Here is a 16,195-nt window from a genome sequence, read left to right on the forward strand (position 1 = left end):
ACAAACATGGGGGCGGAGGTAGAGCTAATATTCCCATGTTGGTTGTTACTGTGCTAATTATGCATTGCATGCAGACATCCACATAATTGTGGTAAACAAAATTATTTTCATCAAGCTTGAAACAGTAGACTTAACTCAGAATGGCTTAATTAGTTTGCTATAGTTTTTAGGTGAGTGGAATTAATACTAAAGAGAGGTATGTAGCACTGGCTAACAGTAGTGGTCTACCTACAGAATAAAGTATTAAAACCATGGAAAAAGTATGTGGTTATTATCTAATGGATTCTTTGGTGAGCAAATTTTGTTATCCAGTGTTCTGTTAAGGAGAATGCCCTATGACAGTCCTTTTTGTTGTCTCTACATTGTAATGCTAATTTTTGTTCATGAAAATGCCCCCGGGGGCATTGGGAGGTTCTAGGGCTATAGTTCTGGTCCTCAGTGAAAGAGTAAACTTCCCTCAGTTTGTTTTTTAAATCAGGTTTATTTGAAAAATCAGACATCTACATGAGATACACATGATATTTGATTACCCAAGATACCCCACTTCCTGATAATGCTGGTTGGTAGCAAGTTTACTGAAAATCACAGCATTGCTTTTAAAGATCATGTTCACTATACAATCATACTCACTATAGTTTTGTGCCACTTCAAGGAGAGAAATTTGTGAACAGATTTTTGTGGAATAATTTACAAATTATAAAAATTGTCAAAACGTCTTTCTTTTCTTCAAATTGCCCCCATCCTCTTTTGTCCTGGATTTATCATTAGATTTCTCTACCTTACATGGCATTAATGTGTATCACTAATAGCTGTTATTCTTTGCATTAAATTTTTTTAAAGTGGAACTCACGATGCTCTCCCCTACTCTTCTTTGCCAAATGGCAACTTTCCACTACTACCACAGACGTTTCCTTGGAGGGATGATGGATCACTTGTAACTCCCCGTCACTTGGGGCCAAGAAACCATACAACTTCTTTTAGGAGAGAAAGGAAGCCCCTATCAGATGGGGCTCTATTGCTGCTTCTTTCTGGAGTTCAGACTATTAGTATTATCAAAATTTAATACCCAGCAAAGTACATGACACGAACCTCACGGTTGTGGCATGTGAGAAACAAACATGAAAAGAACATAAAAGGTCTACAAAATTGTATACTGAAGTGGAAAGTGAGCACCTGTACCAAGAGATGCCAAGAAACCAAGAAGCACTGTGTTCAGTTCTCCTGCAAAACAGAAACCAGGAATGAACTCAGTCTGGGGGTGTTTTTGCTGCAATGAAAGTGACCTGAGTTGTAAGCCTACTGCTGAAACTTAGCACATGGGTAGAAAACACATCTCGTGTTTGGGGGAGTTGGAAAACCTCACTGTCTTTTGAGTTGTACACTTTTCAAGCCAATTTTTAAAGTCTCAGTGTTGACTGAACTTCTTTTTCCAAGTCTATTTACACTTAATTTTTAAAGTTGTGTATTTTGTGGATAAAAAATATATAGCTATTTCTCACAGTCACACAAGGGTTTCTCTTTTTTTAGGTTTCGCAAACCTCTTGAGCCACACCAGCCATTTAAAAGCCATCTAAGTGGAAATGGGCATTTCCAAAGAATAAATCAACAGAAATTAATCAGAAAGTCTCTTCTCAAGTTCAGTTGCCTCTAAATCAAAGAGACAAGAACAACTTTTTAAAAATTCACTTTTAGGTCTTTTTTGAACATCTTCAGTTTTGCACATTACCCAGGAATTGTTGAATAGTTAATTTTGCTCCCTGACAATTAGAGTTGTTGGTATTATGAACATTTAACTAACATGGGGATTAAGACTGTTAAATGATGCAAGCGGTTTGAAGTAGAAAATAGAAATTAGAAAAGTTAAGTTCAAGGTCCAGCCCTATCACTGACTTACTGTGGGACCTGGCCCAAAACGCCGAGGATCACTGATTTATAGGATTCTCTTTTCTGTGAAGTGAAGGAATTGTATGTACCACGTGGTGATTTGTGATTTCTCTAATTTTATGATTATAATATAAGTAGATAATTAAGACAGTCTTGGTACTATATTAGCTGAGCTCCCTTATCACGTCAGTTGAGATCCATGCAGAAACCTTTCCTCCATAATTGCCTCCATATTTAAAGTTTGCTCATATACTAACCTAGTCAACCGCCTTGGTCAGTGAATGGAGAAAAAAGTTGGGAATTCAAGGATTAGAACTTGGAAAATGAATTCCTTCAGTATCAGGTGCGATGAGAGGATAGCTCACCACAGTCAGGGGTTTGGGGAAGTAATGCGGTTATCCAAACAAAAATAGAGAATCTTGTGAAAGGTTAATTCTTCAATAAAAGATGTCCTTGGAAGGTATATGTGTATGTACATGTACATACACACATACACAGACACATATCTTTTTCTTGAATTAACTCTAGCCATTGGGAAAATCACACAGAATGTCCTTGATATTCAAACAATCTGGTAGTTTGAGTGATTTTAGTAAGGGCCATAAGTTTTTCTGTTTACAAATGATAGAACTTTTTAAAAATTATAAACACAAATGATTTGGGAATAGTTTTTCTAATACATTAAAAATTTTTTATCTGAATTGGTTTTAGTTCTGTTTTCGTTACCTTATCAGTGTCAATCCTACCTTACTATATAACTCTTTGATGAGTGGGTACAGATCTGCATTGTTAACTGTTAAATAAAGAAATCATCTAGTTTTTTAAATTATAAAATAAGCTATTATAGTGTTACATGTAATATGATTTTCCTTTCATGTATTTTATGAATTTTTGCTATAAATCCAAAGCAGAAAGAGGTTCTTCCAGGGGGAAAGTATCAGATGCCTGATTAAAATATGAGCCCTAAGAATTTTACACATCAGTTTTGGTTAGCTAGCAGACAGCAGAGGAATATAATCTCCTAATCTTGTTAGTCAGTTTTCCCAACAACAGACTGCTTTTCTATAACTTTGTGCAGTTAGGGAGAAAAACACCTTTCTAACCTAAACAACATAATAACCTATATCATATGAGATTTGTAACTACCTAATTTTACAAGCTACTTTTTTTGTTTTATAGGTGAAAGAAGAAACATGAGTTACCATTTTAGCTAGTAGGATTCTTAGAATCGTTCAGGAAGTTGGCAGGGGGCAGGGAGCAGGATTAAGGCAAGCCCATAGTGAGCTGAAATGACAAAGGCTGGCCTATTTGTTAGCCTTGGTGGACAAAGGCTGCCTTCCGACTTTGGCATGAAGTCTGGCAAGTTATACCTGACTTGAGGTTCTGATTTTCTCTGATCAAAAGATTGTGGTTCAACTGGGTTTTTATTCCCCCCTAAGCCTGTGGCACAGCTGAGGAGGGCTCTTTCAAAGAAATAGTGGGCATTTCTTAGAAATGAAAATGGACCACTTGTAATGGTGGGGTGCTAAATCCTTACCCTTTAAATCTACGAAGAAGTGCGTCACCCAGTGTTCTGTACAAACACTTGAACTGGTAATGGAGATAGAAAACCGTAGCTCTCCCTCCATAACATACTTCCTAGAGGAGCCAGGGCAGGGGAGCACTGCCAGGGCCTTCCTCTGTCCTCTTGAAAGTCAGTACGCCTTTCAGCAGGAGCACAGCTTTATGGCATCTCTTGTTTCCTTCAGTGTCTTCCGGGTCCTGAGTAATCCATTCATTCACTGCCTCCTCTGTTCAGGAGTGTGGGATTACGGCGCCGACCTTTCCTTGCCTCCCTGTAGACTGTAGCCTTTGCTCTTTCACAGAGAAGCGAGGTGTGCTCAGCGCAGCACCTCCTGGGTTAGGCCGCTGGAGAGCGTTATGTGCTTCCTTCGGCAGCACGCCTTGTCACCAGGTGTGCGGCCAGGGTCATTCTCTCTGAAGAATCGGCCACATTTTTCAGTGCCGCAAGGATTTGGGTCAGTAACTCATGGCTGCCATGTCAAGATAACCTTCTAAGGTGAGTTCAGTATATCTGTTTTCTTCTTCGCGTGGTCGACCAACACACATCAGAATCTTAATCATCGATGTGCAAGTACCTTCCCACCACTGAATTTCATATAGTTAGCCCATCAAGAGGTATTCTTGTGCTGTTCTTTTGCTACGAAAGCTAACATCTTACATCATCAGTAGCATCTTCTTAAATGATCCAACACTATGTGTTAAAGATATGCACATTAAAAATACATATGTAGCAAATTCATTTTAGTTCCTAATTCCATTCAAATTCTGGTAATGTTTTGGTGGTTTGACTTTTATATTCTTTTGTGTATTGTATTAAGACATTAACCTTTTTGTTTTTGTTTTTGTTTTGTTTTCACTTTAGGGGACACTTAACAAATCCACTAGTTCAAGAAGCTTAAAATCCCTTCACATTGAAAACAGTGAAACTGAGTTAGAAAGGATTTTGCGTCGCAGAAAGTTGACAACAGAAGCAGATAGCAGTAGTAAGCTGGTTTGAATTTTCCACGGTTCTACTCTTCCTCTCTGAAGCATCTTCCTTTAAGTGTCTTTTTAACATAAAATGATCTTTTTCAAATTATTATTAAATTTTTTTATGTGAATGAGAAGTATTGGGTGGCAAAGGTACTTATGGGTATCTCATAAGAGTGCTTATGTATTTTTATTTATTGGTATGTTTATTTGTAGGAAATCAGGCTTTTATGGATCTTGTTTGCTTAATGCAAGATGCCCTTTGGTAAAGACATCCCGGATGGACTTTGGCAACAATGTAGCATTGAGTAAAGGCTCTGGAACCAGAAGGCATGAGTTTGAATCCTAGCTTTGCAGTTTACTGCTTGCCCTTTAAGCAAATTACTCAACCTCTCTGTGCGCCTCAATTTCTTCATCTATAAAATGAGGATAATAAAAGCACCACCTCATAGGATTATTCTAAGGATTAAGCCAATATATTTCAATATATAAAAAGTGCTTAGCACTGTGCCTGGCACAAAGAACACAACAGTTAGTAATAATAGTCGTAATTACAAATCAGTTACAAATGCAGAGAAATCGTCTTTATTTTTCATGTCCATTTAGTTTATTGTCCCTGCCTGTGAATCAAGTGAATGAGAAAGTCCAGCTCTGTCATCAACTATAAATGACCATCTGAGCATCTTGAGATCACAGTTTGCATTGGTATCATGATATGCGTGTATTAGACTTCAAAGTGTGTTTCAGAACTCACTTTGTATGTCTTCAGTTTTTTTTCCATCAGCTTGATCATGGGAATTAGCAGAAACATTTATGAGGTTTTCCCCTTGTTGCCAGGAGGCTGCTTTTGAAAAACTACCCTAAACTAAAATTAATAGCAACCACAGCTAATGTACTGAATCTTTTAGACTCTGTTCAATCAACTCCAATTAGTCTATCGTAACAGTTTAAATTTGCATTGTTGTCATGTCTATCAAGTTTAAATTGCTCGAATATTAAGGATTTGGGTTTTTGATAATCAAGCTCTAGCTTTCATATAGGGATTTACTCAATGGAGTAAATTGGTTCCTTGAACCAGAAGCAGCATAATACCAGCCAAACTGTTTTTATAGAAAGATGAAGACTTTGTGCCCTTCTTTAAAAAAAAAAATTAGCCATTCAGTTTTTAGTTTGTTCTAGAAATTCTGCTGTTAGTATCCTGTAAGAATTACCACCACCCCACGCCCAAATAACCAACTCTCAGGAAAACTAAGGGATGCCATAAGAGACTTTTTTTCCCTTATGTTCGCTTTACAAGAATTTACCAGCCTCCATAATGAATTGTTATTCATTTGTGACTTAGTCAGTGCTGTGACTTTTCCAACATTTCATCCTGAAAGTATTCATGTAGTTGTCATTAATTTTTAGGACTTTGCGAATGCCATTTTTGTGCTCTGTCATTTACATTTTGTATTTTGCCACTGACCTTTTTGTTCCTCCAGGAACATTCTTACTTCACTCACTTGGTCAAACTTGCAGCATTCACTATTTCAGAGTTAGTTTTCCATGGGAGAAATGAGGAAACATTTTTATTTTAGTCAGTATGAAGATTTGAATATTTCAAAGTGTGGAGAAACGTAGGAACACATTTTATGGACATGGTGAGACTCTTTCATTTTACTGATTATATTCCACCAGTATACAAATATTCAAGGTATCATTTGAGGGAAGTTAGAATAAGAGATACATATTCAATAGAATCATTAATATTTGGATAGAGAAATAAGAACTTTGTAATTGGCAGGATGGAGAGGAAACACACTGAAGGGAGTGACTTGTAAGTGAGCAGAAATTTTCTTTTGAGCTCCCTAGTAGCCAAAGCAAAAAAAAAAAAAGGGGGTGTGTTAGGGGGAGAGGACACAAACTTACAAACTCTATCATCTAGTAAAAGAAATAACTATTTTTTTTACATGGTTCAAATGTTTTGCAAGCATCAAACTGGCAGAGGTATTTACTATGTAATCTTTTTATAAAGGTCATGGAATGAGAAAATGAAAATTCCAGGGGGCGAATAACATGCTAAAGTAGCACAACTGCATAGTGGGAGCAAATTACAGAGATAAGTTTGATAGGTTTGTTCCTCAGGTGCATTTGAATCTCTGAGATTTTTTTCTTCTGCACACAAAGAGTTATGGAAAGGCTAAAGGTGAGGTTACAAAGTGGAGAAAGGAAGCATCATAAGTGAGGCAGAGGCAGCCTGAGGTTGGCAGAACTCATAGCCCAAGTTAGTATCTCCCTCAGGGGCCACAGAAACACCTTTTTCTTTAGAATTTTTCTTATGGGACTAACTGGTATTTCCTTGATTTACCTAGACTGTGGGCTACAAAACTGACATTTCAAAGAGCAGCAAGTGCCTCTTGGAAAACATTGGACTGCTTAAATAGGATGCAATAATCATAGTGTTAATCATCATCATCATCATCTTAAACATTAGGCATTTTTCTTTATTTCTTTTTGTATGTAAGAAAAATAACAGCTCTGGCTCAGCTCACCCACCCTCCCTCCTTTTGAATTGGCTTCAGTTGCAGAACAGCAGCAGGCGTTGGTGTGTATTCAAAAACAGATCTTGCTTTTCTACAAGGACAGATTGTTTAGAGCTATCTATAGCGTTGCAGTCAACAGTTACCCAGGGGCTGAGCAGAGCTGCTCTGAAGCACATCTTACGTTCAGCTTCATATTTATACTTTGAGGAATGCACTTTCTTGATCTTTCTGCCCTTTTCTCTTTACCCCCCACATCCCCATGCAGCGTGAGGCTTGTCACAGGCAGCAGGGAAAGGCCTTTTGAACCAGAATATTCTATAATGTCACAAATTTGTCTGCTCAGATGGTACAGAAGAAATAAATGAGAAAGGCAGACACTGATGCTTTGTGAGCTGAGGCTTTCTACCAGACCAGGGGGGATCTGTGTCTCCCACATGGAGTAAGTCTAGAGGAGCTGCAGTAACAGAATGGCTGCACAATTTCCCAGCCCCTCTTAGATAGGTTTTTCAAATTAGAACTTCATTTTTGGAGTTCATATGTTCATTATACTGCATCAGACACATTCATATACAAATGTAAGAATAAAATTCCAAAGCCTAATATTAATAATCAAGGATTAGCTAGCATTTTGGATTGTACCCACCAGTCCTTTCTATTTTAGGAGATGATCTGACATTTCTTAAGGATATAGAGAGTCCCAAGTTTTGCTTTTTTCTTAGGAGCACCTTTCAAAGTTGTTCTCTAGCTTAATTTTTTAGAAGTTCTAATTTTATTTGTACATTTGTGACATTTCATAAATTGCTTCATTTTAAAAGGATTCCTTCTGAAGTTTCAAGAAAGACATACTAGAATATTGCTTTGAAAAAACTGTCTAGGATAGTATGTTCCTAACTGAAGATAGAAAAAAAGTAATGATGGAGCTTAGCTTCAATGCATAGAAGTTTTAGATTGATATGCCAATAATTGTAGTAATAAGCCCTATTATAGTTTTCTGATCCTACCCAAAGAGCAGAAAAGTCCAAAAGGTAAACAGCCAAACTCTTTGCCACTTAATTTTTATAATCCTGTGTCTGTATTTTAATAGGAAATAAACCCACTTACTTCTCAATCACATTAAAATGAAAATGTTCATTAAAGCTATTTAATGCTCAGGAAGCCTTCGTGAGCCTTTGACAAAGAGCTTTTTGACATCATTCCATTTTCTGTTTAAAATCAGAGCTGAGTTTTGGAAAGAATTAACTCTTGAGAGGCCAAATGATTCAAGTAGAGCTGTCAGAAAGCCATGCTCTGTGAGAAGTAAAGACTTCACAATTCCAGTATTACTAAAGGACTCTGGTCAGTTGAGGAAACCATGGCCTGGGGTTTTAGAGTTTGTTAAAGGTCTGTACACAATTTCTCAGCGTGGTCCTGGTGCACTGAAAAGCAGTAGTACCACCAAAGCAGAGCAGATTTCTAATAGGAGCATTTTCCAGCATGCTCTTGAAATTTTAACAAAACTTGGCCTTTTCACTTCCTGAGGGATTTTCAGCTCATCTGTTTTTCAGTACCATATTAATAAGCATCGAACAGAATTATTAAACTTGAGGTATGTGTTTGGTTTTAAGGTCCAACTGGAATATTAGCCACCTCAGAGTCCAAATCCATGCCAGTGTTGGGTTCTGTATCCAGTGTAACAAAAACAGCCTTGAACAAGAAAACTCTGGAGGCAGAATTCAACAGCCCGTCCCCCCCAGCACCTGAGCCAGGTGAAGGGTCGTGTAAATTGGAAGGATGCACAAGTTCCAAGGTTACATTTCAGTAAGTAATGATGCTCTTTACTAAGTAGTGTGTAGAAGAATCTGTGATGACTAATTTGTGTGTTACTTTGCTTTGTTTCTCTTTAGATAGAGATTTCGATTTGGTTAGCCAATAAATACTCTTCTTCCTCTGTTTGATGAGCCAACTTTTGATTCCAGGCTCCTAGCTTAGAGGTCTTATTCTGATACAAAGTAGATATGTATAAAGAGAATTCCATCCCTAAACTGGTTTGGTAATCAGATTCTTCTTCTACACAAAGAATTGACTTGGATGATCCTTATTCAGCATCAGAAGACACTTAATCATTCTTTCAAGATTAAATACTTAGATCATCCCTCTTAATAGTTCATGAGCAGCCAAAGAAGATACTAGATCTTCAAACTTACTTTGAAGGGTATGTTTTTACAACCTTATTTTCTGATTCTCAGTTAAAGATGTGCCTTAATATTGCTCTATTCTGAGACTGAAAACACGCTATGTAAAGAGTTACCTATATATGGCTTGAAAGTGGCACTTTGATTGTCAAAGAATTAATCCTGCTATTGAATGTGTTTCAGACAGATCTGGTGGAGGATCAGTTTGTTTTATAACAATGGCAGGCTCTTTTTGAAATTAGTCTAGTTTTGCTTTAGTTCTCTTGCCAGGATGTCAGCTGGTTTGTCACATAAAGAAAAGGAAGAGGTGAGACAAATCAGATCAGCAAATATTGTAATCATGGTTAATTAAACCTTTGATTTCCTGTTCTGTCAGGGGAGAAAGGACCCTTTTTTGTAGCTATACCTGTCTTAGTTTAAAAGGTGAAGCCTGGACAAATGAAGTTGCGATTCAATTTAGATCTATTTTTGCCAACTGGTATTTTCTTCCACTCTTGGGTTTCTCTTATTGGTACTATTAACTTTTTTTCCCCTCTTTTGGAATGAATGACCTTCTTTGCTGATTTACAGTTTTATCTAATTTCATTGTGTTTAAAAAGTACATTTTCTCCTGCAGTCATGTGTTTCCTTCCTTTTGACGGGAGTCATTTGAACAGTTCTAACAGAAAGATGATCTATATTCATTCTTCGTCTGTCCTATTAAATTTGTTTAGCACCTAATTTGACACCAACAGTCTGGCTACATTTGAACCAGTATCCAGACACAAAAGCAATTTGGCTGAGACAACTTAGTTTCTGATAAATGCTTCAGTGTGTGTGTATAGATATTTTTTTCCTTTACCATTTTACACAGATAATCTTAATCAGAAAATACTGCAACTCCTTCCTTCTTTTGTCTGCCTTTTATTCTCCAAAAGTAAGTGGAAATTACATTTCCAAGAAAGGAAATGAAATAATTGCAGGCCCAAGGTCTGCAAAATGTGTGCTGAATTGACAGTGAAAAGGATCCATTTGTTGACAGACACAGTTGTTAGATGCCATAAAGGCCTATGGGAAGCTCAATTTATTTCTCATCTTGCTTGTTCAATGACTGTTTAAGAGACACGTTTCAATTTAATTTATCTACTTAAAGCACTACTACAAATACTCTGTGCTGCTGTATTAACTTTTAAACTTTGTAATCTAATGCTTGATTATTCAGTTCTTGACATGCGTTAGCTGAAATAACTAACGCCATGCATTTTCATATTGACAGTCATTTAGCAAAGAAGAGTGCCTTTCTGAAAAATGTGTTTCTTAAGTACAATTAGACTATCCAAATGAATCCAAGTATCTTGTGTATGTACTGGTAATTATTCACTTCCCAGACGTGCTTCATTCATTTATGTTTAAACCTAGCTTTTTACTGAGTAAAAGAAGTTTAACTTAATGTAGTCATATGTAAGCTTTAAAAGTAAAAACTCATGTGATTTCTCAGGATCCCCTGAAAGAGGTTTAGCTACCAGGAATGAGAAGGGTTATTTTCAGGCTGTTTCTGGCTGACTTTGGCTAGCAGGTTCATTCTGTTATACTAGCCATAAGGTAGAGGCAACCACATTGTCTCACCTCATAGACCTGATTTGTCACTTTGAAGTGAGATCAGCAGTTAAAAAGTAAAATGTTTCCTTTGCTTTTAAAAAGTGCCTTTGCACTCTGGTAATGGCACCCTTATTTTGATCTGTGGCGACACCACCATAGTGTTTTTCAGGTGAGTGGTATTATCGGCTCTTGACAGGGAATCAAGGTCAAGGGAGGATATCAGTCACAGTAGCCTCTAATGCATTACATTATTGCGAACACACACACACACACACACACACACACACACACACAAACACACACGTCCCTGCCACTCTTACGCTCCCTTCCGCCCTCCACTTTGGCCTCTCTGGCCTAGTATCATTCCACCCCAGCTCTTTGCTTTTGCTATCCCCTTTGTCTCAGATGCCCTTCCCCCAGTAGCTGCACTATCTCACCTCTATCATTTCTCTGCTCAGATGTCATCTTTTCAATGAGGCCTACCCTGACCACCCTATTTAAAATTGTAACTCAACTCCCTTAAACTCTGATTCTCCCTTACCCTACTCCATTTTCCCCCAGAACAGTTATCTTCTAACGTATTACATACTTTATTTATTATATATATGCTTGTTTTCTCTCTTCCCCTCCTAGAATGTAAACTCCATGAGGGTAGGACATTTTTTGTCACTGGTGTATCTCAAACACCTGGAAAAACTCCTGCCTTATGGTAGGCTCTCAGGAAATACTTGTTGAATAAATGAATGAATGAATAAATACATTTTTAGTATCAATAAAACAGCAGAATATCAATTAATTAGAATACTCAGTTAACCAGCATTCCCCCATTATTCAGCAGTCACACATATACACATATATGTGTACATAAATATTAGATACTTTTGTTTATTTGGTTGCTTATTTGGGTTTTTAAACATTTTTTTAAATGCCTAGGAGTCATTTACATTCAGTTTTGCATATCTTCTGCATCTTTGAACCTACACAAGATAAAGTTATCAGGGACAACAGAATACCCAGTGGTAAAAGAAAGATTCGGCTGTGCTGACTGCCTCAAGTGGACAGGAAAGTTTGCTAACCTACTAAGGAAACTTTTAAAGTGAAGGAAGAAACAAAGATGTTTTCTGCATAAGATCTTCACTTATCCAGAAAATTAAATCGCATCAGGCTATTCCCAGAAAGTTTATTTTCCTTTTAATAAATTCCTAAAATCAACATATGTGTATGTTCCAAATAACTGAGTAACTTCTATCTGGTAAATTGTAGATCCAGAGAGATATATGGATTTATTTATTAGGAACTTATGAGACAGCAAGAGACACCTTTAGTACTTAATTGCAAGGATTAATTAAAATTAACATTCTTGTCACCAGTCTGAGCAAGCAAGTTTTTTTTTTTAAGCAAAAAGAAGAAAAAGAAAGAAAAAGATAATCAGGACTTGGAGAAGCCTAATTGTTTCTATTTATCTTTCAATAATAGCTTTAGAAATATCTGTGTCCTCAATTATTTCTAATAAATACATACTATCTAGTAATAATATCTTAAATCTAACAGTGAATTTGAATTTCATTAATTCCGATTAGTTATTACTCAAACAGGAATTATGCTCATAATCTCCCTTTATGCCATGAGAGGTAAAGAGCTGGCCAAGCAAATGAAGAGTATAAGCCTTATTTTTGTTTTCATGCTCTTTCCTTCTGATCCAGAATATTTTGACAGTGTTAAAATAGAGTAAGACTCATTGATTCAAGCTAATCAATGGCTGGGATGGTCAATATAAAATAGGGAAAATTCCAAATTATAGAATTTTTAAAAGATAACGATTTCATTACTTTCAGACAGCTATAGTACCTGGAAATAGGCTAACTGAGTGTTGCACAGGGTCAAAAAAAGCCAAGAATGATTTGTATTTTCACCAGTAAAAGCCTGTAGACTGAACGAGGAGTAACAAGGAAACAGAGCATGATCGGTTTTCTAAACCAGTGTCTTTCCACATATGCACAGGGTGGCAAGCAGCACTGAATTATTTCCAGAACTCCAGCTCTACAGTGAGACCTCGGGTTCGGATCTCGGGTTTGCTATTTATTATCTTTATGACCTCGGGCAAGTTATTTAATCATGTGGAAGATGCGGGTAATGATACCTACCTTGTAGGGTTGTCACGTAAATTAAATAATATATGAAAAGTATTTCAATAAATTCCTTTTCTATCTTAATATAAAATTATAATGCTGGGCCATTACTGGATTATCAAGGACAAAAGTTAGAGTTGAAAGCTTAGGTACTGAACACCTGGCTTATTGACTGGGCCAGGTTTCCTTGGGAAAATCATGTAACCTCTGTGTTTTGTTTTTGTTTTTGTTTTTTCACTTTTTGTTGTATTGTTTTTCTTATCTAAAATTGAGGCAAGTAGATGAGGCACTCTCCAGAGCCTCTTTCAGCTCTAGAATTCCAAATTCCTCACAAATATGGTTGCTTGATAAAGATGTTCACAGTTAAGATAAAGAACAAGAGTTAATAAGCACATATTTTTTACCCCCAACGTGTCTCTCATAGATTTACAGTAAAACACAAACAAACCTAGAAATATAAAATAATTTTTTGAAAAATTTTAATTTTCAAACTGCATCATAGGAACTTACAAATCCAGATTGAAATGATTGTTATCCTTCAGGGTTTTATTCTTACGGGTCAGGATACTCATTCCAACCCTGTCACTATTGCTCCAAATGCTTTTAGACCTATTTGGATTAGAGATACCTGACCACAGAGGAAATAAATTGGACAGTCTTTCCTATCCGTTTATTCTGGGGTGGAAAAAGTGGGTGAGAAGTAAAGAGTGCTTTAGAGCCACTCGGCGGGTCATGTAAGAGAATTAGTGTCAGTATTTATTTTGGTCAAAAAATGATATGGCCCATTTTAACCACTACTGTATGTTCAACATATGTTTCCAAATGACTTTGGCTTTTGCTAGTTCATTCAATTTTTGGAAATAGCCATCAGTTTGCCACAATTGCAGATGCATTTTTTTAAAATGTGACACAGACCCATGACATGTCTCCCAGCCATGTGTACAGAAAAGTACCATGCAATACAGTCAAGCCAAAGCTTGCTTCTTGAACTCCAGTTAGGTTGACAAGTTCCAAATTTACACATTCTGGGGCGTTGATTTAAAGGGTAACTAGGTAGTCAATATTTCAGAAGCAAACATAAGTTGAGCAATAAGTAAGAAAGTGCAAGTATAATACCTAGCTATGGGTAAAGTTGTCTTCCATTTTAATCCTGTGTGAGGTACCTGAGACACGTTAGCTCTGTTATCAATCAACAGAATGGGGAAATCTGATGATCTCGAGTGATGTAAGTGAAGTGAATTGGGAAAACATTTGGGGGTAAAAGCCTACAACCTTCCATTGTATATGTTTCGCCTCTTTATTTTTAAAATTTTCTGTTACTCTTTATCAATATATATTAATATATATCCATATTATAATAGCGTTCATCTGAGAGGAAATGTGCTTACATCGCTATAAGCAGGATGTCTATGTTGATTATAGATGGAGGCCATGAGTAACGAGCCAGTTTCCAATTTGCAATTTGCTTTGGTAATGTTTTGTTGTTGTTACTAACGTTTCACTAACATTTATGAAGCCAGTACTTTCATGTGTTGTTTTAATTCTTCCAAAGGTACTGAGGTTTAGTGACATAAACAATTTGCCCAAAATTCTGTTCCTAATCGATAGTTGGGTCAGATTTCATTTGAACCTTCTTCATTCTAACTTCAGAGCCCACGCTTTTGAGCTGTATAGCATACTGCGTTGAGTGTATTAAGAGCTGTAGGAATGGAAGGGAAGAAAATGACTTGTAGGGTTTCTTCTGTAGGAAGCAATGATTCTGTAGTTAAATTGCTCCATTTGCCCTATTCACATCCTGCTCCTCTGACCCTACATACTCATAGATAGTGTCATCTCTTCCTTTTTCTTTCCTCTTCCTAAGGCTAAACTAAGCAATTAATATATCTTTTGCCAAGGGAAGAAAATGTTACCCAGTAAAGCAAAGAATTCTGAAAAGGAGAGCCAATCTGAATTAGCAAGAAGACTTAAAGAGATTTGGAAAGAAATTGTTTTAGTGTTTTAGTGTACCAGCCTAAGCTCCTTTAATCTTTGGCATAAGTTTCATGTACACATTTTTTATTTATTTACATTTCAAACATGCTGAAGATTAGTTCATTCCCAGAAGTCAAATACCTTGAAAATATCTGACTGTAATCACTGGATTAGAAAGGTGTTTTACTAAATGATAATATGACAATATAAAGATGAATCACTGTGAATACAGTTGTTTTAAAACATACATTCTAGAGCCCCAAATAAATTTCACTGTTGGATCCACTTTATGCTGCACCTCTGTGAGTCAGCTCCACCTTTGGTCAGTTACTGGTTAGCTCCTTTGAGTTTGTGGTATAGTGTCCATTGTCATCATATTTTAGAACATCTCTGTTTTAAAGAAAGGCAGGACAATGGGCCTGCAGTATGAAGAAAGAGACAAGCAGATCTTACAAGAGTTCTGCATCACAATCAGGCAGAGACCCAAGAGTATCCTGTGTTCTCACAGTCTTGCTTTTTTGTCTCTGAACAGTCTCATCTAGAAGTGGCCTTGTCTGTATTGAGCTTTATTCATGTGTGTTCACTTTATCTATTAATTACTTTCAGAAAGGCGAATATCCTCCTGACAGTTACAGTTAAACAAGGGAGTCAACCTCAAGGATGATTTTTCATTTCATCTAGTTACATCTCTAGAACCTTGCTTCAAAGGGGAGAACCCAGTTTCCATTGATATTGCTGTGATTTGCAGTGATTTCATAGCTGTGTCCTCATCTCTTGGTCATTCTCAAAGATGCTTTTAAGCCACAATTGCCAGAGACCCTTCCAGTTAATACTTCTCTAATTCATCATGCTCCCCTTCAACCCCAGAGCTCCCCAAAACTCTAAGCTTTATCAAGCTCTTTAAAATTTCCTTTTCAACCATCAGACAGGCGGCTAGCTTGCCTTTTTTGTTTGGGAGGTCAAAACGGGTCACATTGTGCCCTAGAAGAATTTAAAAAACAAGAACCTATGTAGCAATTACAGGACTTCAATTTCAGTAGAAAAATGACCGTTTCCAGTGCAACCATTTTTATTTTAATTTGCATTTAATTTCTGGGTCTGTGGTGTGTCTAAATACGTGCGACCTGTGGCCCCGCACAGATTTATTTTTGTAAGAGTTCATCTTGTTTGAGCCATTAACTGAATATCAAAGGGTAGTTGATCAAAGATAAATTTTAGGTATCTCTTGGTTAGTGTAATCTGTCAGATGTTTCTGTGAAAGAAAAAAATCTAATTGCCTTTCAGGTTTTGAATTAAAAGTAAGATTGATTGACCTCTAACTGGTCTCTTCAGTTTTTTTCCCATTATTTCCAGTGTGAAACTAATGTAGAAAAAAGAAATTGAAAAGTATTGCTCTTTTGCATTGCAG

General features: G+C 36.8%; 2 protein-coding genes across 6 annotated transcripts in view; one reads left to right on the forward strand and one right to left on the reverse strand.

Annotated features, from left to right (window-relative positions):
• The window catches only part of SHTN1 (shootin 1), a 104,266-nt gene that overhangs the window by 78,002 nt on the left and 10,069 nt on the right, over positions 1–16,195 (forward strand). For all 4 annotated transcript variants that reach the window (XM_028481181.2, XM_007126140.3, XM_055080929.1 and 1 more), the window contains 2 exons: positions 4,310–4,430; positions 8,543–8,735. In XM_028481181.2, coding sequence (XP_028336982.1) covers positions 4,310–4,430; positions 8,543–8,735 — 314 coding nt within the window. The remainder of the gene's footprint in view (positions 1–4,309; positions 4,431–8,542; positions 8,736–16,195) is intronic.
• ENO4 (enolase 4) overlaps positions 1–16,195 on the reverse strand; it is an 88,812-nt gene that overhangs the window by 30,879 nt on the left and 41,738 nt on the right. The gene's annotated exons all lie outside the window — the stretch shown is intronic.

This window comes from Physeter macrocephalus, chromosome 20, assembly GCF_002837175.3.
Source record: "Physeter macrocephalus isolate SW-GA chromosome 20, ASM283717v5, whole genome shotgun sequence".
In the NCBI taxonomy this organism is placed as follows: Eukaryota; Metazoa; Chordata; class Mammalia; order Artiodactyla; family Physeteridae; genus Physeter; species Physeter macrocephalus.